The sequence below is a fragment of the Sebastes fasciatus genome, chromosome 20, assembly GCF_043250625.1.
Source record: "Sebastes fasciatus isolate fSebFas1 chromosome 20, fSebFas1.pri, whole genome shotgun sequence".
Taxonomy (NCBI): Eukaryota; Metazoa; Chordata; class Actinopteri; order Perciformes; family Sebastidae; genus Sebastes; species Sebastes fasciatus.
Window position 1 is genome coordinate 20,033,270 of NC_133814.1, and position 26,234 is coordinate 20,059,503.

General features: G+C 39.3%; 2 protein-coding genes across 4 annotated transcripts in view; both read left to right on the plus strand.

Moving 5' to 3' along the window:
* Window positions 1-11,670, plus strand: part of prkcea (protein kinase C, epsilon a) — a 43,757-nt gene extending 32,087 nt beyond the window's left edge. Inside the window, exons 8-15 of the mRNA XM_074619644.1 lie at window positions 386-488; window positions 1,086-1,294; window positions 2,965-3,138; window positions 3,957-4,111; window positions 5,786-5,924; window positions 6,428-6,616; window positions 7,935-8,081; window positions 9,900-11,670. Of these exons, the coding sequence (XP_074475745.1) occupies window positions 386-488; window positions 1,086-1,294; window positions 2,965-3,138; window positions 3,957-4,111; window positions 5,786-5,924; window positions 6,428-6,616; window positions 7,935-8,081; window positions 9,900-10,049 (1,266 nt within the window). The 3' untranslated portion in view covers window positions 10,050-11,670. The remainder of the gene's footprint in view (window positions 1-385; window positions 489-1,085; window positions 1,295-2,964; window positions 3,139-3,956; window positions 4,112-5,785; window positions 5,925-6,427; window positions 6,617-7,934; window positions 8,082-9,899) is intronic.
* A 130-nt stretch (window positions 11,671-11,800) lies between these two features.
* Window positions 11,801-25,197, plus strand: epas1a (endothelial PAS domain protein 1a). 3 transcript variants are annotated; one of them, XM_074619650.1, is made up of 10 exons: window positions 11,801-12,121; window positions 13,449-13,615; window positions 13,761-14,026; window positions 14,120-14,204; window positions 14,355-14,455; window positions 14,552-14,715; window positions 16,256-16,362; window positions 16,437-16,605; window positions 22,053-22,134; window positions 22,645-25,197. In XM_074619650.1, the coding sequence occupies exons 1-10, from the start codon at window positions 12,096-12,098 to the stop codon at window positions 22,711-22,713; spliced, it is 1,236 nt and encodes a 411-aa protein (XP_074475751.1). In that variant the 5' UTR covers window positions 11,801-12,095; the 3' UTR covers window positions 22,714-25,197. The 3 variants fall into 3 exon arrangements, with proteins under 3 accessions (XP_074475751.1, XP_074475752.1, XP_074475753.1); XM_074619651.1 differs by lacking the exons at window positions 22,053-22,134; window positions 22,645-25,197 and adding an exon at window positions 17,989-18,162; XM_074619652.1 differs by lacking the exons at window positions 22,053-22,134; window positions 22,645-25,197 and having other exon boundaries at window positions 16,437-17,613.
* Window positions 25,198-26,234: the final 1,037 nt, after the last annotated feature.

Consider the following 26,234-nt stretch of genomic DNA (forward strand, 5'->3'; position numbering starts at 1 on the left):
TAATATTATCATATGACCCGCGCACCGAGCTCTGATTGGTCAGTAGGCGGTGCTTTTATACGAGTTGATCTCTCACATAACCTGCTGCGGAGCAGGTTAGCTGTTCAGCATTAGTTACCATGGCGATCTACCCCTGTAAGACGTGAACCACCTTCATAGGATGGAAAACCCTGAAGGGTTAACCCTGAAGTTGCCTCGCTAACCGCAGATCCTGCTTTGTAGTACAGGCCTCTGCTGAAGGTTTTATTCTGTTTATCTCTGTGGAAATTGATGCAAAGTCAAACGCTTTGACTGAGAAACTGAGATTCAACCCCCAGACTCGTGATTCAAGTAAACGATTGTAAGAGCCCAAAGGAACGGTCATGTTGTCTCTCTCTCTTTCCAGTTGACTCCAGGGCAGGACCCTCCCCAGTCTCCTCCTGAGCTCTCCCAGACTGAGGACAACAGCTTCAGCCAGCCAGCTGTCCCCACCTCCCCCTCACAGCAGGGTAACACTCAACACAACACACACACACACGCACACACACACCAGAAAACACAGATTTGACACAAACAGACATTTCAAAGCCCGTTGAGATGCGTTCTTAGCAGCATATGGTTTTAATGTGTTAATTTTACCAGTAAGAGGTAGTATTTCCATTTCAGGAACAATATTGTTGCTCCTTTTAAGAAGTAAGTAGTTGAACGTGTTATTGTTCTTCTATATATAAGACTAAATTTACATAATCTAAGAATTATCCCCGTCCGCCCACCACCATTTGGTTGTCACAGTTAGTCATCGTCATCTCACACTTTGCAAGCCGAGAAATAAAAGTTAACTTTCTCTTTGTGGAAGGATTCCCATTTTTGTTTTCCGGAGCCAAACGTTGATGAACAACTCTGCTGCTATTTAATCACCCTGGTCAGAGATACTGTAGCTGAGTCATGCCAGGTTTCAACAGGGGACCTGATCATCATTTTTTAAAGTTTATTGAAAAGTAATCGGTAACAAATTATGAGCAACATTTCTAAAAACGAGCTGACGTGGAAAAAAAAAAGACAGTCGGCCTGTTTTCGCTGATCTGCTTTTCCGTTGACACCCACAGACTTGGCACAGTTAGATCGCCTGCAGGACGCGCTGTCACTCGACCAGCAGGGACCCCAACACTCCTCCTCCTCCTCCTCTTCTTCCTCTTCCACCACCTCCTCCTCCTCGTCCTCTTCCTCGGCAGGCAGGGAGAACGGACAGATCCAGAGGAGGACCCTCAAGGACTTCAACTTTATCAAGGTTCTCGGCAAAGGCAGCTTCGGCAAGGTGCGGCGACACGGAGGAGGCGTTTGAGGGGGATGTTTGTTTGTTTACTGCTCATTATGTTCATAATTGAAACAGTTTTTTTTTTTGTTCTTTTAACACTCTGTTCTTCATAGTTCCCTTTATTCAGAAGAGACGTCAGGAATATCAGGGACCAGAATAGAACAATGCACATGTCAATTATGTTGTATGGAGGCAGCTGTTTTTACACATTACATTTCACTACGTACCAAACAGTAAACTAGGCTAGTTCCTGTCTTTAACTTAAGTTTTAAAACATTATAGGTTTTTATATCACACTGTAGCTTCTCAGAAAATGCTATTTCCCTATGGCCTTTTAAAAAAAAATTCCCACGTGACCTGACGTAGCTTTCTGCAGGATGATGCTGCTACCTAAGCAGTATTTATGCAACCTTATGATCAGTGTATTATGTACACTAACTTAGATGGAGGTCGACACGAGTACCGGCACGTGTGTGGATGTCACGTTAGTTTGGATCCGGAAGTCACACAATAACACAAACCAACTTATTAATCAATGCAGCGGTAGAGCAGCAACTCCAGTGTTTTGAGAGGTAAAATTACTGTTTTTGTGAATGGAGTCTGGTGGCTTTGAAGACAGCGATATAACGGCGAGGTAAAGCAGTGTAAATATTCTAAATATGTATACTTCAACTGATATTGATTTTTTTTCTAGGGGGCTAAAATATGTTTTTCTGCTGCTCCTGTCCACAGCCACTTTACCTCGTCATCAGACTGCTCTTTCTGAGGGGGAACTGAAGCCGTTACGTTGCTGTCTTCAAAGCCACCAGACTCCATTCATAAAAACAGTAATTTTACCTCGCAGAACGCAGGAGTATACATATTACCCCACAAAAATCCGAACTAACCCTTTCAGTTATTTCCAAACTTAGCACAGCTAACTTTGACTCAGCTAGTGCTACCATTCACATTATTCACAACCTTATTGATTAGCTTCTATTAGCTTACTTTGGTAACCTACGTCACTGCTTTTTGCTAACGGCTGAGTGGGCGTTTCCATTTGAAAAAACAGAAAAGAACGTAGACAACGCAAACAAAATGGGGAAAAGACTGTCTTGTCTCACATGCAGTTATGGATAACATTAAAGCTGCATTAATCAATGTTTTTATATTAACAGCTGCTCAAATGACTGTATAAATCTGAAACAAGTTGCTCGTAACGGACAGAAAATGATCACACAAACTCTGCAGTTCCACTCAGCTCCACTGAGCCTTTTACCGTCTTCCAGCTCATTGTTTTGGTTTTATGGTCACAACTTTACTGTTTTGGTTCCCTCTCACTGCTCACATTAATATTGTTTGTCTGGCTGCTGTTTTTACCAAAAAAAAAAGCTCTGATGAATTGAAAAACACCACCTGAACAGCAACGAACAGCTGACAGGCAAAGTTTGCGACTAGCTGCTGAACATTTAGCAGCTAAGGTGGAGACCAAAACAGAGCTAAAATGAGAGTAAATATTAAATTTACGTTCCCCAAATGTATATTTTATACCAAAGTTTCCCCAAGTCAACATATTATATACAGTCTAAAACCCAAAGATTTTCAGTGTAATAGTAGTTTTCAGAGTTTTAAAACAGTTTTAATATTTTGTAATTCTGATTTCAAACATAATGGTAATTTCCGTCATCCAGGTGATGTTGGCGGAGCTAAAGGGGACGGAGGAGGTTTACGCCGTCAAAGTGTTGAAGAAGGACGTGATCCTGCAGGACGACGACGTGGACTGCACCATGACCGAGAAGCGCATCCTGGCCCTCGCCCGCCGACACCCCTACCTCACCCAGCTCTACTGCTGCTTCCAGACACGGGTAGGACCACCACCCTGCACACACACACATACAGATGTGATAGTTTTCTCCGTTTTCTAGAGCTGCAACGATTAACCGATTAGTTGTCAACTATTAAATGAATCACTAACTATTTTGATAATCGGTTTGAGTCATTTGTTTAAGAAAAATAAGTAATAATTCTCTGATTCCAGCTTCTTAAATGTGAATACTTTCTGGTTTATTTACTCCTCTATGACATTAAACTGAATATCTTTGAGTTGTGGACAAAACAAAACATTTGAGGACGTCAACTGTGCAATTAATACTGCATTCACACTGTGCATTTCAAGAAATATTCTTATGTAATTCTTATTTATAACATTCTGGCATTTATATTTAATACTCTTAATAGATCCCACTTCTCAGCATTTTGTATTTACTTATTTTCCCCATGGTTATATGTTATATATTGCACGTCTTAATGCAAATATTTGTACATATTTTTTATACTCTCATTTCTTATTTTTAATTGTATTACTTACTTATATTTCATTACATATATTGTGTTTATAGTGTAGCATTATGTACGTAATTTACATGTTGCATACTCCTTTATTTCTATTTTCTTACATTTCTTTATGTTTATAAGAGCAACTGTAACGCTCAATCGTAACGGATCAATAAAGTATTTTTGATTCTGAAACAACTTATCGATAAATCTGGATAATGAAATTAATCGTTAGTTGTAGCCATACTGTTTTCTTTATCTATTTTTCTCTTTCTCTCTCTCTCTCTCTCTCTCCCTCTCTCTCTCTCTCTCTCTCTCTCTCTCTCTCTCTCTCTCTCTCTCTCTGCAGGACCGTTTGTTTTTTGTAATGGAATATGTGAACGGAGGAGACCTGATGTTCCAGATTCAGCGATCCAGGAAGTTTGACGAGCCTCGCTCTCGTTTCTACGCCGCCGAAGTCACCTCAGCCCTCATGTTCCTGCACCGCAACGGGGTCATCTACAGGTAAACGCCCCCAACGCCTACTTATTTTTTTCAGCCAAGGATGACCTTAACAATGTTAAAACGCTTTAAGCTAGAAATATCTAATAAATTCGTCATAACATTCATATTCTGTCTTGTTTTAGAGGTGAATCCTGATTGGTAAATCCAGAGAATTTGACCAATTATTTGAAGGATTATTAGCCCAGGGGTTCTCAAACCTTTTGGGAACAGGGACTCCTTATGGTGGAGAAAATTAGGTAACACTTCATTTTACAGGTCTGCAAATTTCATGTTAATTAGGTGATAATTAGCAAGTAACCTATTTGAAATTTCTTTGTAATTACTGACAAATTTCCCCAATATTTACCTCAAAATGTATGGAAAATTACTTTATTATAAACATTATTTAACAATGATATGCTAAATTAGCATATAATGGTTCAAATAGGGCCCTTAGGCTTGAAAAGCGGCTGCTCTTCATCGGAGGTGGAAAACCAAAACTAATAGAAGACACTTCTGATCAGGCACAAATCTCACCATTATGTGACTTATTGTCTACACAAATGTAACCTGGTAGTTATTCAGGGAAGTTTTTAAGAAATTTCAAATACGTTATTTGCTAATCATCATCTATTTACCAGCAGACATGGAAATAAAGCATATCAATTAACTTTGTATTCTTTTCCTTAAATAAATTACCAGCTATTGAGAAATAGCAGAATATAATTATTAAATAATGTTTATAATAAAGTCATTTTTTGATCAACTTTGAGGTAAATATCGTGGTAATTTGGCAGTAATTCCAAAGAAATTTCAAATAGGTCACTAATTATCACCTAATTACCGTGACATTTACGGACCTGTAAAATGAAGTGTTACCAAATATTTTCCAAAGACCCCCTCTTAATCGTAAAACCGATTAAGCATAATGCTTACTAACATTTGTACTATTAGATGCCATTTGAGCTGTTTGTATTCTAAACCTTTCTAACCTAAATACTTCAGAGTTGTTTCATAGTGATAAACAGAAACACATTTCAATTTGATTCATGTTAAGATAAGATGAGATAATCCTTTATTAGTCCGACAGAGGGGGAGATTTGCAGTGTTATTGAATGTCATTATTACCACGTATATACCTTTAAACAGAAGGTGATTTTAGTCATATTAGCATTTGGACTCAACTTGACAGCATTTATAGCCTACGTGTCAAGTAATTGATCTTAAAAGCTTTCAGAAAATGAACAGTAACAAGACTGACATAGTCCTAATAAATCCAGATATTTATAATTACAGGTTTAAAGCTGACTTTCAGTAAGTGCTTCAACTTTAAAATAATGAACTTATTGCTGTGTGTCACAATCATATCAGCGTTTCTATTGGCCCAAAGCTAACGTGGGTGGGAGTAATGGACACAATATGCTTGTTTTATTGGCGCAAATGGTCTCCATCTGTAGATATATGACCCCCTGACAGAGTCCCCACTTTGAGAATCACTATTATGGAATATCACAAATGGTTTTCTTACCAGAAGGTGCATGGCAACATGTTTCACACTTTAACATGGTGATTCTCACTGGGTTTTTTTTCTTTTTCTTTTTTTACATCGCATGCTCACTTCTCCCAGCGAGTTCAACTGTTATGGAAACCAGATGGTGTTAATTCTTTCTCTCCCTCTGTGTCCTTCACTCTCAGGGATCTGAAGCTGGATAACATCCTGTTGGATGCAGAGGGACACTGTAAGCTGGCAGACTTCGGCATGTGCAAAGAGGGCATCAAGAACGGAGTGACCACCACCACCTTCTGTGGCACGCCTGACTACATCGCCCCTGAGGTGAGCTCCCCCTATGTTCTTCTGTTACCGAAGAACACTTAACTAAAGTGCAGTTTTATCTTACTGGTAGAGCTGCAACTAACAGTTATTTTCATTATCTATTAAGAAAATAGATTCACCTATGTATCACGATTTTAAGTTGCCGCTTTTATTGTTGTAGTCTGAGTAACGTGACATCATATCCGTTCTGTATCCGTCAACCAAAACAAACCGCAGCCGGTCACGCCGAAGCAAGAAAGTAGAAAACAGCAGAGAGTCCACGTGGATACGACCTGCACCCTCACATTTTAAATCCAACGTGGTAAACACTACACATACAGTAAAGTATGGAAACACTTTGGGTTTCACACATTGCCAGGAAAAACAGAGCTAGACATCATGACTAAAGCTGCATGCTAACTCTGTCAGAGTAGAGTTTTCTAATCAAGTCCTTTGCACCAGCGGACCTGTGTCACAGTATTTCCTGTCCTCGATGTTGAACCATGTCCTGTTGTTGGGTTCAGATCCTGCAGGAGCTGGAGTACGGAGCCTCTGTGGACTGGTGGGCCCTGGGCGTGCTAATGTATGAGATGATGGCCGGACAGCCTCCGTTCGAAGCTGATAACGAAGACGACTTGTTCGAGTCGATTCTCCACGACGACGTCCTCTACCCCGTGTGGCTCAGTAAAGAAGCCGTTTCTATCCTCAGAGCGGTACGAGTTGTCTCTCCACCGTAACACTCCTCTTTTAACATTTTCTTTATTTGATTATTAATTAGAGTTTGAAGAGCTATTACATTCTTAAAAGAGTGCATCTCCTCTTCTTCAGCAGGCGCTCAAAGGCGTCCATGGCAAAATGAAGAATAGTTTAATTTTAAATGATTGAATTTAGGGCTGTCAATCGATTAAAATATTTAATCATGATTAATCACATGATTGTCCATAGTTAATCGCAAATGAACTGCTTATTTTTTATCTGTTCATAATGTAACTTAATGGTAGATTTGTCAAGTATTTAATACTCTTATCAACATGGGAGTGGGCTAATATGCTGCTTTATGTAATTTATCATTGGAAATCAATTTACAACACAAAACAATGACAAATATGGTCCAGAAACCCTCACAGGTACTGCATTTAGCATAAAAAATATGCTCAAATCATAACATGGCAAACTGAACCCCAACAGGCAACAACAGCTGTCACATTTGACTTGAATCTAATGGTAACACATGAGAGGCACAAACTGGAACTAGGTTACATATAACTGTTGTTTTAACCCAATTTAAAAGGCTAGGTTTTAATGTGGAAATACAGTCGTTTAAATGCTGTTGAAACAACAGTTATATGTAACCTACTGTAGAAGCTCAACATGTGTTTTTACCTTCAAATCACCGTACTGCATTATGAAGTGAATGTCTACTGTGACCTCCTAAACTTTCACTTAGTGCAAACAGATTTCCGGCGTTTGTCGTCGTCGTCGTCCTTTACCAGTTGTCACTATCATTCATGTTTCTATCCTCAGAGCTGCCCATGAACAAATGAACTCATTCAAAGTGCACTTATCACCGAGGTGTTACGATCCTCTTTGCTCTGATACCGAGAAGAATACAAAAAAAAAAAAGTCAGTCAAAGAGGTTAAAGCAATAACAATGTGATCATAAAACCAAAGTGCTCTTACAATCCTGAACAGACGGCAGAACAAAAGAGACGCAGCTTTCAGTCGCAGTAAATAACACCAGCACTCTGCTGACCTGTTTCATCACTACGCCTCTTTGTTTGTACCACAGAGCCATTAATGCCTCCGCTCTATTATTAGCACTCAAATGCTTTTTGCCCAACCCCTCGTTCTGCTTCTGTCCTCGTCATTTTTATGGATGAGACCGCATCCATAAAGCGTCTTAAAGGGGGTCGGCTTTCAGATCGAATTAGAAGTGTGTGTTAAGAAGAAAGAAAGAAAGAAGAAGAAACCTCTATTTGTCATATACATACAGGTACACATATGAAATTTGATTTGTTTGTTTGTGTGTAGTTCATGACCAAGAACCCGGCCAAGCGTCTGGGCTGCGTGGTGACCCAGGGCTGTGAGGAGGCCATCAAGACCCATGCCTTCTTCAGAGAGATCGACTGGGTGCTGCTGGAGCAGAGAAAAGTCAAACCACCCTTTAAACCCCGGATTGTAAGAAACACACACCACACATACACACACACTAATGCTTTATTAACAAAACTGTGAACTGTGACGATCTATTGGTTTCCTTGTACTTATAGATGCATGTATCCTACCTTTAAAGGGCCTGTATGTAAGTTTTTACACATATAAACGTTTTTTATTGCCAATGTGTGAACCTACAAAATGAGACCTTCCGCAACTTTCTGGGTTTCCTCTATCAGCCTGCTTTTAATGTGAAGAACGTGGGCCGGCTTTTCCGGGAAAATCCAACGGATATGATGTCATGCGCGCTCGCGATGTGCCTTTATAATTTTTTTTGGAGGTAAATCAACTTCCCAGTATGAACACTTCAATATCCCTTATTTAAATCATTAGGTCCTAAAAGTTGTAAAATGCACTGAAAGCCGAATCCAGAGTTATTTCCCTTTCTCCGTTCATGTGAATGAGACCCAGACCAAGGCTGGAGCGAGGGCTGGAAGGCGCCTGCTCTATGGGCCCAATGGTTTCGGAAGATCGCGGGATGATCCGGGTACTTTATTACTCGTCAGTCGAGCCATTTTGGCTTCATGCGCCTCTGAGCAACTCTCATAGGAATGAACAGAAGCCCGCCTCCAACGCTGTATCCAGTTCTCTTTAAACATCCGTGATGTCTCCCTCTTTCATAACTGTCACTGTCTCTATCAAATAAAGCCCAAAAAAGCCCCAAAAAATAATCTTAAAAAAAAAACAACCTAGAGACATTTGACATTGACAACACAGCAGCTTAAAAAATAACCTGCAAGGATTAAAGTGTTAAGGTGCTTGTGTATTTATTGCACAGATTTACTGTAGTTTTTAGAGATCAGCAGATGCAGGATGTTAAGATTTTATTCTCCACACATCCACAAGTTGTCCTGCTGCAAGAACACTCAGTTTACAGTAAAACGAGGTCCTCTTGTGGCGACAGCTAAAAGCTCACAAAACGTTTATAGTGGTGGAAAAATAAAGAGGGATATGCAATTAGGCTCTGCTCCTGTAGCAGTTATAGTTAAATAGCCTCGCTTTGAATCATAATTTTGCTAATTTTAGCCTGAATTAGATTTTTAGTAAAGTTCATGTTTGGCTGCTTTGTGTAAAGACAAAGTTCAACTTTGATGCATTCAAGAAGTTTGTCTTATTTTGTTAAAGCTGCAGTCGGTTACTTTGAGCAAATGTGAAGAAATCAAGTTATTTCTATAAAATGCTCGCTATATCCTGAAAAAATCACGTGCCTCTGTGTCCTCCAAGTGCTTTTAATCGCATTTGCAAGATTTCCGAAAGAAAACAACCAATCAGAGCCGAGCAGTCTCTAAAGCAGCTGTCAATCGCTGCTCGCGAAACTCATGAACTCCGATGAAACGGTCAAACTAGGCAGCGCTGATCAAATATGAATCAATATTTTGCTACCGTTATGCCTATTTCTATTTTTAATTTATAAGGGACATGTAATGTTTTATACTACTGTTGAAAATAATCCAATCAATCTTATTTCCATATATGTATTTTGTATACACAGAAAAGGAAAAGTGGTTAGGAAAAGACAATAGGACGTAATTTTTTGACTTTTCGACCGCAGCCTGAGTTTGCACACATGTAGGTAACAATATGCACAGGTGTGTGTGTGTGTGTGTGTGTGTGTGTGTGTGTTATCTTCACAGAAAAGGCAGTAAGTCTCATCTCGGTCAGAAGGTGTCGCTCTAATGTCACTTTTAAAGCACTCAATTTTTTAGTGAAGGTTCTTCCTCTGACGTCCTTCCCCTTTCTCTGTGTGTGTGTGCGTGTGTGTGTGTGTGCATGCCTCTGCAGAAGACCAAGCGAGATGTGAATAACTTTGACCAGGACTTCACCAAGGAGGACCCGGTGTTGACGCCCACGGACGAGGCCATCATCCGACAGATCAACCAGGAGGAATTCAAAGACTTCTCCTACTGCGCCCCCGAGGAGACGCAGACCTAACACACACACACACACACACACACACACACACACTGATCCAACAACACTAAACTTGGCACACACTGCTGACACTCATACATGTATAGAACCATAAATCCCTTTACAACACAAACACACACACACACACACACACGGTCACTCCTTTACTTTGAAGCTATTGGTTGTTGTTACTTTTTGAAATATTCTTTACTTGCATTGTGTTGTTCTTGTTGCCTGGGTTTATTATGAATATAAATATGAATATGACTATGAATATGAATATACACACCTGTACACGCACACACACACACTCCCACGTTGCACACTTTTAATGCAGATTTACACACACATTTACAATACTGCTCAGACAACCAAAACACACACACACACTGACACTGCTTCTCTCCCCAGCACCAGGACTGTGCAGTGGGTGCTGGGTGCAGAGGCCTGTATATAGCCTGTGTTGAGTGGCTGTATTGTGTTGGTATTGTCTGCTAGTAAAAGGAGAGTCGTGGCGCATGGACAAGCACCCTACCTGTGTTATTACTGTCCTTATTGTGGACCAGTTAGGGCCAAATACCCTTTTGTGCAATACCCTGACTATCTATATATTTTATTTGTTTGTTCATGTGTAATTTTTGTCTTTTTTTTTTTCTCCTCAAAATGTTTTTTTGTTTTTGTGATAATGATTGAACTCTTTGCGCTCATCACGCTCCTGTCTCGTGTGTACAAAGTGAATGTCGAGCTTACAAGTTACAGGCTATTGAACTAATTATGTGGAGCAGAGTGTTACAGGCGGCCTGTGTAGCAGCGTAAAGCCCGATCTCCAGCTATTTCATCCATCTGCTATAGTTTCAGAGTCTGTCCCGCCGGCGTGAATGTGCTGGCCCGTGGGCGGTTTTTTTGTTTTTCGTGAATGTACATTTTCGTATGTGTGAATGCGTGATTTTTCTTCCTCCCTGTCGGTGTGTGACTTTTAGTTCTCGGCATTTCTGTTTCTATAGTTACCATCAGTGTTTTCAGCCGCCCCGCCTCCCCCCTCTTTCCTTCCCCTCTCCCCCAAAAGCACCAATTCCCCTTTCCTGCCTCCAGTCTCACTTCACTCGGCCAAAACCACTCGCTTTTCTGACTTTTTTTCTTTTTTTCTTTCAAGAATGGCTTTTCTTTCTTATCGCTCTCTTTCTTTCTTTTTTTTTTTATTATAGTTATTATTATTGTAAAGTGTATCTGGAGGTGTATAATACTATAACTATACTATCATAGGTCTGTTACAGCCGGGCGAAAAGAAATGTGGAAAACCAGCAGCTGAATTACCTCTCATTTCAAACACACACACACACAGACAAAAACACCACATACACAGACTCTCTTCTCCCTCTTCTCCTCACTCTCTTTCTTACAAACACACACACACGCACACACACACACAGAGAAGGACTGTTGTCGCGTGTACTGTACAGTGATATCTGAAGGCGAGCTGGTTGCTCTGTGTGCAGTAGAGTCGGTGTGTAGTGAAGCTTTGTGCACCCAGGGGTAGGGCTGTTCCTGGTCACACTATCTTACTCTGTGCCAAAATGTAGTGCAACAGCCGGGCTAGTCCTGTCTGGTCTGATTCCAATAAAACACTGAGCTGTCTACATCACTCTCAGACTCCTCTGTGTCGTCTTTACCTCCTCTTTTTTTTTTTTTATCGCCCAGCAGATCTGTTCTGTTAGATGCTTCAAAGTGTGTGAGAAGAAGAAGACAGGGGAGGGGTGAGAATTAGGGAGGAAGGGGAGGAGAGGGTGATGCTTTTCCTGTCCAGCTGACCTATCATTGTGCTCATCACCCTGTAGGTGATGCACATGCAGAGAAGAGAGAGGAGAAGTCATCTGTGCTGCGGGGGGGACCACTCGCCTTGTGACATTTGGCGCCACTAATTGCCTCTCTGATTAATTAGACTACCTGTGATGGTGCAAACTGTAGCTGGGAGATTCCCCGCTGTGCTGTGAACGCCTGCTGCCACTGTCTCTTTTGTTCCGAGCCAACGTTCACCATGACGCCGGATAGAGACGCCTGTTGGACGCGATGACAGCCAACAAGGAGAAGAGAAGGTAAGGCTGCATGTTGCTTTGAGGCACTTTGATAACCGTCTTCACAGTGATATGTTTTTGACACAACATATTCCAACTTTGTGTAAGAAAATATAGAAAAATTGAATATCGCGATATGTTTTGTGATACTGTATCGTGTTTTATTTAATAGTTTACATGCAAAGATTAACTCAGTCAATACTTTATTTCATTTGCAAAGATATATGCGCTCTCTCAAAGTAGTGTTGGATGTTACAGGGACTGAGATAAATGCAAATACAGATCCCACTGTTCTCAGATTTTATGCATATGGTGGCGTGTTCTTCATACCATGAAAGTTTTCCTAAAATTAGATTTAAAAAATCGCAATATATCGCCTTAGAGTATCACAATACATCGCAATATATTGTATCATAACCCCTGTATCATGATACGTATCGTATCGCCAGATTCTCGCCAGTACACAGCCCTAGTAACTGACGTGATGTGGTGGAGCACAAAGATGGTGTTGTGGCCACATTGGGCATCTGGATAACTTGAATCACTACTGTTCTTCCCCATCGGCTAATCAGTGATGGAAGAACTACTCAAGTCAGTTAAAGAAATGTTAAAAGTAACAACACAACAATGGAAAAATACAACTAAACCTCCTGCAATCAACATCTTAAGTGAGCAGTAAAAATGTACAATTTCAAAAGTAAAAGTAAGCATGCTCATGAAAGCATGAAAACCTCAATTTTGAGGTTTCGTAACTCACCGGTGTCGTCTCAGTTGAAGTATTACATGCTTCCCTACGTGTTGAGAAATTCTCCACAGTCTCATCAGATAATGTCAAAAGGTCACACTGTCATCAAGCTGAGATGTCACTGTTTTTCAGAGTTTCTGCAAAGTTGACGCTTTGGAGATAAAGTGATGTTCTATCGGCTCTCAGTCATGCTGAAGGTTGAATCCGAATCTACAAAGTTACAGCTAGTAGTAAGAAAAATGTACAGTAAAAAGTCAGTAACAGTACAGTATTTCCTTCTGAACTTTAGTGGAGAAAAATACCTGAAAGAGTCTTTGAGTAAATGCACCTCGCTATCTCGCATCTCTGCAAGTCTCACTTTGACTCACTTTGACCCATTCTCCAAATGGAGTAGTTTTATTATAATAATGAAATATGATCAAGTAAAACTTAGATAATAACAAATAAGATCAATAACAATGTAAATAAGGTAACAAAAAAGAATCCAAAGTCAAGTATTCAAAATAAAAACAGTCACACATTTTATAAAGTAAAAGTACAATTTCTCGTGCTCTGAGTCATTTTGGGTGTTTGTTGTTTGTTCCTGCCTTCTGTCCTCCGCAGGGCCATCAGCCGAGAGGCAGCCAGAAGGAGACGACGGGTGGAGTCTGAGGTGTTTGAAGATTTGTCTCGCCTCCTGCCGCTCCAACAGTCTGTCCGAGCTCACCTGGACAAGCCCTCGGTGATCCGCCTCACCCTCAGCTACATACGCATGCACACTCTCCTCAAAGGTACCAACGGTCATCACACACATCACGCACGTTAAGGGCCGATCAAACATCTGACACCATCCCTGGTCAAAAGATCAAAATCATACAAAAAATAGCATAAAGTAGCACAATCAATAAAATCACTTCTTTTCTTGCGCTGTTTCAGGGAAGACTGGGACAAAAGCAGAGGCCAGTCCCACAGTAAAATGTGGACAAGTGATGGAAGGTGGAGAGGAACGTGACGGAGGACGTGACGAGGAGGAGAAGGAGGAGGAGGAGGAGTTGGAGGAGAAAGAAACGGAGGATTTCGAGGCCTCGGAGGAGACGAACATGTACCTGAGGATCCTGGAGGGATTTATGATTGTCCTCTCCACTGAGGGAGACATGATCTACCTGTCTGACAACGTCAGCAAGTACATGGGCTTGACACAGGTACACAGACACATTTCTTACGTGAATGATGTAATGGTATACATTTAGGATGAAGGATCAGAAGATGAATATGTACTTTATATTCTCTGACAGACTGAGCTGATGGGACACAATATTTTCGAGTTTACGCACCCTTGTGACCACGAAGAAATCAGAAACAACCTGCGTATAACAGCAGGTGTGTGTGCGTGAGCATCGAGGATTGTCGGCGGCAAGAGTCTATGTTCAGTTTTGGTTGTATATCATTCTGTGGTTGTATGTTGTGGTTTTTTTTATACAGATATGAACATGTTTATCCCTGTAGCTCATTAAATTGCTTGTTTTTTAGAGGAAGTTTGGTGCAGTGCAAAGAGGGACTTTGTCATGAGGATAAAAAGCGCTCTGACACACAGAGGAAGAAGCGCCAACCTCAAGTCAGCTACGTGGAAGGTTGATGAGAAACATCACCACACCAACATCATCAAGCAGCAAAACCGTCTCTGATCATATTTATCTGGCTTACACTCTCTCTCTCTGTTGTTTTAGGTTCTCCACTGTCAGGGACGAACGAAGGTGTGCGTCGCCTCGTCTTCGGTTTCCTGCCTGCTGCTGACCTGCCAGCCTCTGCCCCTCTCACACACACTCCTCAGCACACACACCTTCACCAGCCAGCACAGCATGGACATGAAGTTCACGTACTGTGACCAGAGGTGATTCACAGACACACACTTGACAGCAAAAAAAACTCTCTGTCTTGTTTTGTCCAGAGATATTCAGTTTACTGTCATAGAGGAGTAAAGAAACCAGAAAATGCTGGAATCAGATCTTTTTGATTTTTTTTCCTTAAAGAATTACTCAAACCGATTAATTGATCAAAATAGTTGCCGATTAATTTAGTCCACAACTAATCGTTTAGTCGTTGACGTTGTAATTACTGTATATTAACAACACAAAGAAGCATCCTCTGTCTCACATTTATCACTGACCTGTTACATATGCATGCTGTGCAGCCAAACATTACTCAAACTTCATTTTAAATTTTAGTGGAAATCTCAAAGTTTCCAAAGATGCCAAATATGTCAAATATGTCAGGCTGCATTTTGGGGGGGGGGAATGTGTACAAAATGATGCACAAGGCACCTAGAATATTTCCATTTGATGGACTGATGCAGCCGTTAAAAACATGGAGTCTCGAGGTTGAATATTTCTCTGTGTGAACATCATATAGCCTCCTTGAAAAAAAGCTGATACAGAATAGAGTGAGATGATTTTAAATTCCTTCAAGCTACTTGAAGCTGAAGTAGGCGAGATTGGAGCAAATATAATTAAAAAAAAGTTATTTTTTAAAAACGGTTGCTATATCGTGACGGTAGTAGATGAAACAGGTAACCTGAAAAAAAGCATGTTCCTCTGTGTCCTCCGGTGCTCCTAATGGCATCTGCAAGATTTCACAGGCCGGAGGAAAACAAGCAGTAAGAGCTGATCTGAGGTCTGCTGTCCAGCTGCCGTCTATGAGAGCCGGCTGTCAATCACTCACGAACTCCGACCAAACGGTCAAACTAGGCAGCGCTGATGAAATATGAATCAATATTATGTTACATTAATGCCTATTTCACACCTCAAATGTTTTCAGAATCATCTTGTAGTGCACGGTTTAGCTGTAAAATGAGAATGTTTGTGACGCCGCTGCCATTGCGAAATCTGGTGAAGGAACGCCAAGTTCCCTGTCACATGACCAGAGAACAGCCAATAGGAACGCTATCTCAATGAAATGGCCTGCGATTGGTCAAAGTCTCCCGTCACGGGCTAGATTTTCTAAAGCCTGAAAACAGAGCCATGAGGAGGTGCAGTAGCTAGTTTCCTCTCAGAACACTTGAATTACAATATGCTAAAAGGTTATTATGGAATTTTTGCTCAATGATGCCAAAAATATACTGCCTAATGCAGCTTTAATGGGATACAGAAAGAGAAAACTTGATTTTAAGGGTTAATTTAGTGTGAAAATGAACTTTATATAAATGAAAAAAAATCATTCAGAAGTATAACTGTTCCCTTTTTACCTTCCTCTTTTCTTAATTTAGACCTACGACTGCATAATATCAGTAAACTTTAAACTTGTCTGGTGCTGAATAAGTAAAACTCAGTAAATTGGAAGGACGAACAGTAACTAATTCATTAATATTAGTTGATGCTTATAGACTAGTCCATCAAAAATAAATAAATATCGTTCCTTCTTTTGTGTTTTTGCAGAATGACTCTGCTTTTAGGTTACAGCAGTGAGGAGCTGCTGGGCCGCTCCATCTACGATCTCTGTCACACGCTGGACACAAACTGTTTGACCAAAAATCATCTCAACTGTGAGTAGCGATGCACTCACACACATAAATACACATTATTATTATTAAATATCTAACTTCACCTCCCCCTGCAGTGTGTTATAAGAGTCAGTCAGTCAGCGGTCAGTACAGGATGCTGGTGAGAGGTGGAGGTTACGTCTGGGTGGAGAGTCACAGTGCCGTCATCCCCAGCGTCCGACCCTCCAAGTCCAGGCCCGGCGCCCACCAGCCGTTCTGCATCCTCTCTGTTACCTATGTCCTCAGGTGTGTGTATGTGTGTGTGTGTGTCATTTGATTTAAAGGAGCAGTGTGTAGGGTTTAGTGGCATCTAGTAGGTGGCTTTCAGGTGACGTCTAGTTAATCATGTCTCATCTGTTTGGTTTATCCGTTCTGGACTTCTGTAGAAACACGGCGGTCTCCGTGAAGCAAACCCCGCAGGAAGTGCGCCGGGCAAATTTCAGTAGTGGCCAAACGGCGGTACTACAACTTTCGTGTCCGTCACGTGATGCCATTGGGCCCAAAAAAGATTTTTCCCATAGACTTACATTGGGAAAGAGACGTATACAACTCAGTGGATAATTTTTTTTTTTAGGTAAATCAACTTAACAGTACGAACACTTAAATAGCCCTTATTTAAATCATTATGTCCTAAAAGTTGTTAAATTAACTAATAGCTAAATCCAGAGTTATTTTTCTCAACATAATATAGCTTCCTGCTAGCTGTATGTGGCTGTAATAATGGATATATTGGCTGTAATTCACCACTTTTATTATCTTATGATACACCCATGAGCTGTATGCTGTAAGCCTGTACCGTGGTGGATGTATGAACGTCTCTGTTCCGAAACAACCGGCTAGCGGCCAGTAGCTAGTAGTGCCAGTGACATCAACACAATTTAATGTAGTTGTAGGCTATTTACTAACTTACTAACATCCATGGTCTGTGGTCTATTGTACATTGATTTTGGAGGTCCTTGACATGAAAAAGTTTGAGATTGCTCTCAAAATCTGCTGGATTTTTCTAACTTCCACTTATGTCCATCGCTCACTTTATGCTCCTCTGGGAAGCGGCCGGGCAAAAACATTTAATAAATAAGTAAGTAAATAGTTATAATAGTATGCATATTTATAATATTTTTATTGTTCAACCCAGACCATTTCATTAGAGAAATTAAAAGTTATGACAATTGAAAATAAATAACGTAGTTTTACTTTTGTACGGCTCTTTGAATGCGGACGTTTTACTGCCGTCCGGTTGTCACTTTCAGTCCAAAAGGGCGGCGGCGAGCGAACAATTGATTTTCACTTCTTATCAATATACGTTCTTTGTTTCAAGTCTTTGCAAAATGGTTTTCATGCCACATTGAGATTAGAGGCATTAAATTCTTGTGTAAACGGCTGGTTTGATTTAAGGCTGCAGCTTGATGATTATTTTCATGATCCATTGTTGATTATGTTTTATAAAATTGTGGAAATAAAGCAGCAACTTCTCCCATTTGAGAAGCTGGAACCTGATGACATTTTTGCTCGATTAAATGTTTTTCTAATTTGTTTGCAATTAGTTTTTTTATTTTAGATGTTTTTACTATAAGTCAGATTATTATTATTTATAAATGGTTTAATACTTTATTCATGTGTGTCTCACAGTGGAGTGGAGGAGCCGTCCCTGCAGCTCTCTGTGGACCAGACTGTCCACAGATATTTGAGCTGAAACTTGAGTCTCAAAGAAACAACAATCTTCTCTACCTCCGTCCGCGAATTCATATCAGTTATTTTCATTGATCGAGCTTTTATTAAATATGAAACTTTCTATTTCAAAAACGACTTGCTGTGTGTTTTTGTCAACTGTGAGAACCGTCGACTACCGCCAGACAATTAAACCAAACTTTGGGAAAATATTGTACATTTTTAAAGCGGGTTTTAGTATCAGATAAGTTTCTGATGGTTCAGGCAGATAACTACGCTTCACAGTGTTGTCGTACTGTTTTGCATAATCGTTGCAGCGGCACAACTTCTGTCTTCCCCAAAAGGAAACTGAAAGCTTTGGGTGTAGACTGTGGTTGACAGACAGTTGACAGGGAGTGTAGCGAGAGTTGAAATCTGTCGACAAAAGCAGGCAGCTTGACTTTTTCGTGACCTCTCTGGGTCTGACCTTACTTCCTGTAGGGTTTCCTTCTGCGCCACCTGACACGTGGGGTGACATCTGACTGTCAAACATAGTGTACACACACACACACACACACACACACACACACACACACACACAGTATATATAGACAGATATGCATTGTGCTGATGAGGAGATGTGAGCAGACGCAAGGCAAAGCCACAGCTTCCTGAATAGAGACGCTCGATAGGAAAGTTCTCGTGGGAACTTTCTCAACTTTTTACCTCTTGGTTTTTCACACACACAAACACACAAGCAGACTATTTCAGGTTTCAGTTCAGCTGGCTTTACTGGTGTGAAACTGATATTATGTCTAGACCGCAAAGTTAAACATTTCACTGGGCTGAATTTGGTTAAAAAAATTAACGTTATTTTTAATCATTAAAGGTCCCATATTGTAAAAAGTGAGATTTTCATGTCTTTAATATTATAAAGCAGGTTTAAGTGCTTTATAAATACTGTGAAACTATCGAAACGCTCAATATACGGAGAAACACACACGGCCCGTATTCAGAAATTGTGCGTTTGAAACAAGCCGTTAGGATTTCTGTCCATTTGTGATGTCACAAATATACAATATTTAGACCATTACACGGTTTTAAACGTAAACATTTTAAATGTGTCCCAGCTATTTCCTGGTTGCAGTGTATGTGAATGACATCAGCTGACAGGAAGTAAACATGGACCCAAATTGTTGCCAGGCGACGCAATTCTGTTGCAATTCCGTTGAAATGCACTAAAACGGAGCATTTCAGATAAGTCACAACTTTACGAGAAAAAAAGTCGTAATATTATGAGAATAAAGTCATAATATTATAAAGTAGTTTTTAAGTAAGTAATTTTACGTGATATTTTCTTTTTTTTCTTGTAAAGTTATGACTTTATTCTCGTAATATTACAGCTTTCTTTTCTCTTAAAGTTGTGACTTTATTCTCGTAATATTACGACTTTTTTGTCTCCTAAAGTTATGACTTTATTCTCGTAATATTACAACTTTTTTTTCTCGTTAAGTTATGAATTTATTCTCGTAATATTAAGACTTTTTTTTCTCGCTAAGTTATGACTTTATTCTCGTAATATTATGATTTATTTATTTATTTATGTATGTATGTACAGTATGTATGTATGTATTTATTTATTTTTTATTTTTATTATTTTATTTATTTTCCTGCCAATCTACTGCTGCCCTCCCCAGTCCAATAGGTGACGGTAATGCACCTTTAAACTGTTTTTTTGCCGCCAATAAACACCAAAGAAGAAGAAGATCACCGGAAGACGGTGAAATAGTGCAAAATGGCGCCAGTTCCAGCCATGTGCTGTGTAGGAGTAACAAGCAGCCGTTTGCTGTGTACTGTGTAGGAGTACAGAAAGCACAGCTAACTGTTATCTAAGAGATATCTTTATAATGTTATGGCTGTTAGAGCCAGAGCTCTATATATATCCAGACTTCACAATGAGACTTGTCCTGTAGTGGGACTTGAACACGCTAACAAACAGACCAGATAGTGAAGTGAAAGGTGAGAGAAAGGTTTTATATTTCTGTTTCCATAATATTATCAGGCACTTATAATAACATTGAGAGCCTGTCCTGTCAAAAACAAACACTTTTAGAATAGTGTTTCCCTGTTTATATGTGTTTCCCCTACCTAGCTAAACCATGGATGTGTGTTGTAAGAATCAGAACTGCTAAAAAAGTCATAACTTTACGAGAAAAAAAGTCGTAATACAAAAATAAAGTCATAACTTAACGAGAAAAAAAGTCGTAATATTACGAGAATAAAGTCATAATATTACGAGATTTTTTTTTTTTATATTACGAGAACAAAGTCACAACTTTAGGAGAAAAAAAGTCGTAATACAAAAATAAAGTCATAACTTTACGAGAAAAAATGTCGTAATATTACGAGAATAAATTCATAATATTACGAGAAAAAAAGTTGTAATATTACGAGAATAAAGTCACAACTTTAGGAGAAAAAAAGTCGTAATATTATGAAAATAAAGTCGTAATATTACGAAAATAAAGTCATAACTTTACGAGAAAAAAAAGTCGTAATATTACGAGAATAAAGTCATAATATTACGAGATAAAGGTCTTAATATTACGAGAATAAAGTCATAACTTTACGAGAAAAAGGACGTAATATTACGAGAATAAAGTCATAATATTACGAGATAAAGGTCTTAATATTACGAGAATAAAGTCATAACTTTACGAGAAAAAGGTCGTAATATTACGAGAATAAAGTCATAACTTAACGAGAAAAAAAGTTGTAATATTATGGAAATAAAGTCATAACTTTACGAGAAAAAAAGTAATTTCCTCCTCCACAAAAGAGGCAATTTCCCCCAGGTCTGTGTGGTTCTTTCTTCAGAATAAACACAGTTTCTTGCGCAATCTTTTCAAGATCCTGATACTGATGATCATGTGGTGCTGATGTGCCAGAAGATTAAGTATTTCGTTATTTGTGAAACCTAAACTAAAGTATAACTTAACAAGATGCTCCACGCTCCTCATTTTTACACAGACGGCACTCTGCTCTATTTCCCCGCTAAAATAACACGTAAAATTACTACTTTATAATATTATGACTTTATTCTCATAATACTACGACTTTTTTCTCTTAAACTTATGACTTTATTCTCATAATATTAAGATTTTTTTTCTCGTAATATTATGACTTTATTCTCGAAATGTCAGATTTTTTTTTTTTCCTCAATGTGGCCTTAATTCTCCGTCGTACTACACAAACATAACAAAAATATATAATATACAGTGCAGGAAGAGGCAAAAAACGCACCAAGCTTATTTTAAGCCTCCACCTAAATAGTGTTAAAATTTCACAATGTTATAGAGAACACACGATTAATATACAGAAATAATATGACTACATAAAAGTATTGACAAACAATTAGAACAAGATATATATATATAATAATATATATAGCTACCTGCATGACGCATAACTATAATATATATTTTTGTAATTTGGGTGAATTGTCTTTGTTTAAAGAATTGTGTATTCTTAAAGTCCCAGGTGTCATGGACCTTCCTGTATGACAGAAATTAATGTCACTTCTGTATCTCACACTTAAACACATGCATGTGAATTAAGTTTTTTTTGCTCAGTTGGGTGTGAAAGCTGAGGATGTCAGTGGCTTTGTATTCTCACCCTCACACTGATGCAGTCACACTGCAGCATGTAGAGAAAGACTCTTGCTCCATCTGGTGTTTAACTGTTGTCAGTGAAACAAAAATCTTCTGCAAGGCGGTCATATTCCTTTCTTGGGACAGTGTCATATACTGTATGTCCCACAAGCAGGCGCCATGTAGGCTGAAAAGACATTTTTTTCTTAACAGATAATTCAGAGAGCACATTTAACTTCAAAACAAACACTGGTACAAAATGTGCTCTGCAAAAGCACATCAGAACTAGCCAGGTTTCACATTTAACAGATATAATATAATAAAATCACATCACTTTTAACGTGGCTTTGTCTTTTCCCTATCATTACTAACTTGATTATTTGTTTATTCATTTAGATCTGTTTTATTTGGACCCGTTACCTGTTACCGGCGCAACAGCTACTCTTCCAGAGAAAATTTAATTACTACAACAATAAAAGTAAGTGAAAGTAATATACATATACACATACATTATGTAATACATGTACTTGTATATGAAACCGGTAATGAATAAAATAAAATATGCGGCGTTTTTCGAAAAATCAACTAATTCCCAGTGATTTTCAAATAGTATTTTTGCTTGGAATGCACATCCCTACTTCTCACTTGATTTATTACCTCAGTAAACATTGTAAACATGAGTTTATGGTCTCAATCGCTAGTTTCAAGTCTTCTTCAATACAGCATGATGTTCATTTAGTAAATTATGGTCCCACTTAGCGTCTAAAGCAGGGTATGATTTAGGGTGGATCTACCTTGTGATTGACAGGTCGCTACCATGGCGTTGTCTGGTCCGGGAGTTGTCCGTGTTTTTGTCTTACAACTTTAGCCCTTTTACAGTGTGTTTTTCAGTTTGTGAAAGTTAATTGTAACATTTTTGTTCGTGTGAAAATGACGACAATGTTCGCTTATACATGGCTCTACCCTCTTGTGTCACTTCTGGTTGCAGAATTCCAACATGGCGACGGCCAAATACCAAGAGGGCGGCGGCCAAAATGCTGAACTCGAGGCTTCATAATGGCAGTCCACAAACCAATGGGTGACCACATCCACTTTTTATATACAGTCTGTGATTGCCACAGAAAACCAGTTCGTAATACTGCAAATGCAAGGGCTTACATCAGTGGGCCATAGGCTCAATCACCGTTGTGTTATCGGAGATAGATTGTGACTTATCAGACATTTATTTAAATGAAAATCTTGGAGATTCTTATTCGGTCCACTTTAAAAACCAAACAACCTGAAATGAAACCTTTGCAAGACAGAAAAAATCTTCAACCAGCTGTTTTAAATCGTAGAGGAATGTGAAAATTTGGCATAACTGTCGCCAAAAATAGCCCATCAGCCAACTTTTTAACACCTGCTGACAGGCGACTACTGACAGTTCGGCAAAGCTCTCAGTGAAACCAAAACAGCTACTTCATAAAAACAGCATAATGTAACTTCTCATCATAAAAAAATTATTTTTTTTGGCTTATTGGATGTATTTCTCTAACAGCTTGACCTGATTTGAGACGTTTTCGTAATTATGATGATTCAGTTTGGTGTAATTAAATGTTTAATACTAGATGTGTATATAATAAAGATGATATTAATCACATAGAATCTCAGAAGTTAAATCTTTCTAGAGACAAATTGCCCTTGAATAACCTCAAGTCTCTTTTTATCATTTACAAAACAGCCCATGCTTAACAGTTAACTCCCTGCTCTGCTTCTCTTTGCTTCAAGGGAATAAAAGACGTTTGTTATCAATAATCTTTTTCATCCAACCCCGTGACCATCTAGATTCACATTTTGAGCCTTTGGCCAAGAAAAATTAAAGAAAAAAACAAAAATGTTCAACCTCTGCGTTCAAAGTGTCTCTTCATTAACTTCTCTAGGAAATCTTTTTCAACCTGTTGGATGAGTTTGCTGAACAACAGGAATGTTCTGGTTTGTTGTGACCATGCCGGTTTTCAAGGTGACCCTGGCAGTTGTTGAGGGAATTTGTGTCTCTGCGTGTTGTTTCAGAAGCCCGGTCGCTCCAGTATGACTGTGAGGCACGAGAGGGCGGAGATAAGAGGCGGTGGAGGTCACGGTGGTGGGTTGGGAGGGTTTAATCTCATACTAGCATGAGCTACCATTTCAAAGGAGCACACTAGGATGCAAAACACAGACAGGACGTCGGCCCCTGTTCCTCCAAACTCTCCTGCATTTCCACTGAAAGCGCCATGTGACCCGACAGGCTGACCCCCCCCCCCCTCCACCCATTCCCTCTTCTTTCACCCTCCTCTCCTCCCCCAGTCACACCCCTATGGTTGGGTGGGTGTTGTCAGGCCTCAGCCAATGGCATGACAGTACTCACCCTTTGAAACACAACCATGATAAATCAGTGTGTGTCAGTGCAGAGAGGAGGCGATAGGGCGAATGATATGATTAAAGATAAACAGGAGGCACACAAGGAGGGAAATACTGGCGGGGTGATGAAGGAGAGATTGTGTACTTATAAACAAAGACAAGGACATACTAGCTCTATCATGTTTATTTGATTATTAATTGTCTTTTATTAATCATTGTTCTGTTGTGGCTATATATAGATAAAGTGGAATGGAAGTGACCTCTGGTGCAGAGTTCACAGTTCTTCAACAGCAGTTTCATCCAGTTTTAAGAGACAATAAATATATATGTCCCTTCAGTACACAGATAGAACAATGAGGAGATAAGCACTGCCATTATTGCATTAGTAATAGTGAAACCTTGCCTTGACTTTGTTACAGTTGCATTGGGCAACACGGTTACTATTGATCACTTTGCCCAACTGACATCAAAGTGACGATACTGGATGTTCAGAACATCTCAATTTACTGCCCAATTGCTGTGCATTTATATATTTTACACATGTGTAAAAACACACCCTATTGAGCCTTAATTCGATTTGCGTTTCATATTGTGTAATCATGTGTTTGTACCACAGTTTAAGCCTAATGTACCCGCTCCCGGGTGCATGGTCTAATCTTATCTTCTGTGCAGAGTCCACAGGTGTAAGGTCAGGTCAGGGCCTTCGTTCAGACGAGCTCAGCACTAACATCTAGACATCTAGAGCGGTAGACAATGTTCGCATACCACTCATGTTGTGTATGTGTGAGATAATGGGAACATGCAATGAAATGCAGTGTTGCATAAAAGCCACGCTATCTTAAGGCTGGCCTGGATGTGCGAAACCCAACACGTAGCGACTAGAGCTGGGACAATACACCTATCTCCCAATTCAATACTATCACGATACTTGGGTGCCGATTCGATATGTATTGAGATTCTACAAGTATTGCGATTCGACATTACGATTTTTGTTAACTTTTTTAACACTAAACCATGGGAAAAAGTTAAATCATACACTTCTAGGGACTTTTACTTTGGAAAATATCTACATTAATACAGTAAAAATGTTTGATTTTCAGCATGTATGTAGTCAGAGATGTCCTGAAGTCAAATATATCAGTTATTGTCAGGCATTATTAATAAATACATCTCCCTCACAAATTAGTGGTATTTTCTTTTTAATTTATAACGGACATGTAATGTTTTATACTTCTGGTGAATATAATCCAATCAATCTTATTTCCATATATGTATTTTGTATATACAGTTCCCTTTGTGAACACCTTATTTTGAAAACCGGACGTAGTCACACATGTATACATCCGCTAACTTTGCCAAGTCCGTTGCTAGCTCTCCCGTCAGCTCCTTTCGAATGCACTGAACATAAATGTCAGTATATGGGTGCTCTACAGTTGTAGCTTGTGCAGCCTCACAGAGCCGCCAGCATGGCTGTAGATTGTTTTTCTTTTTAAGGCCAATATGGATATTTTTCAATGGAAATGTGCTGATAGTCACAAACTGTACATCAATCAACCAAACTGTATCTGTATAGCACCTTTCATTTGTGCAGTTCAAAGTGCTTCTCACTGACTGAGAAGCCGAAAAATACATCACCAGATCAACCCCCTCATTAAATGTTGCTGCCATTGAGTGGTGGTTAATGACTGATGCAAACACAATGGGCCTTTCCCACATCTCTCTCTCACTCAACAGATCTGGGAACTGCTGATGACAGCAGGCCCCGCAGAGATCCTTTGAACAAATCACAAAGTACAAAACTGTAACACTGTAGTCGCCGTACAAAAGCTAATGAATGACCAAGCTGATGCACTTCATATCTGCCAGCTTCCCCTTCAAAACTTAATGAAATATTGATATATTTATTGTATCATTCATTTGCTTTTAAGTGCTTCTCATCCCCCCTTAAAAAATAGTTTTAATGCAGTCACTTTAAATGTTATCATTATCATGTGGCCTTGAGGTGGTTGTTTGGTCTGAAAGTAATGCTACCTTCATGTCCTCCTGGGAAATTATAGTTGTAACTGAAATATAGGCTATTTATTTAAAGGGCATTGGTAAAAAAAAAAAAAAAAATGCTCGGGAAATTCCGATACTCTTAATTTTAAATGTTTTATCATAACTAAATTAAAAATTCAGCTTGGTGAGTATACCATGGTTTTG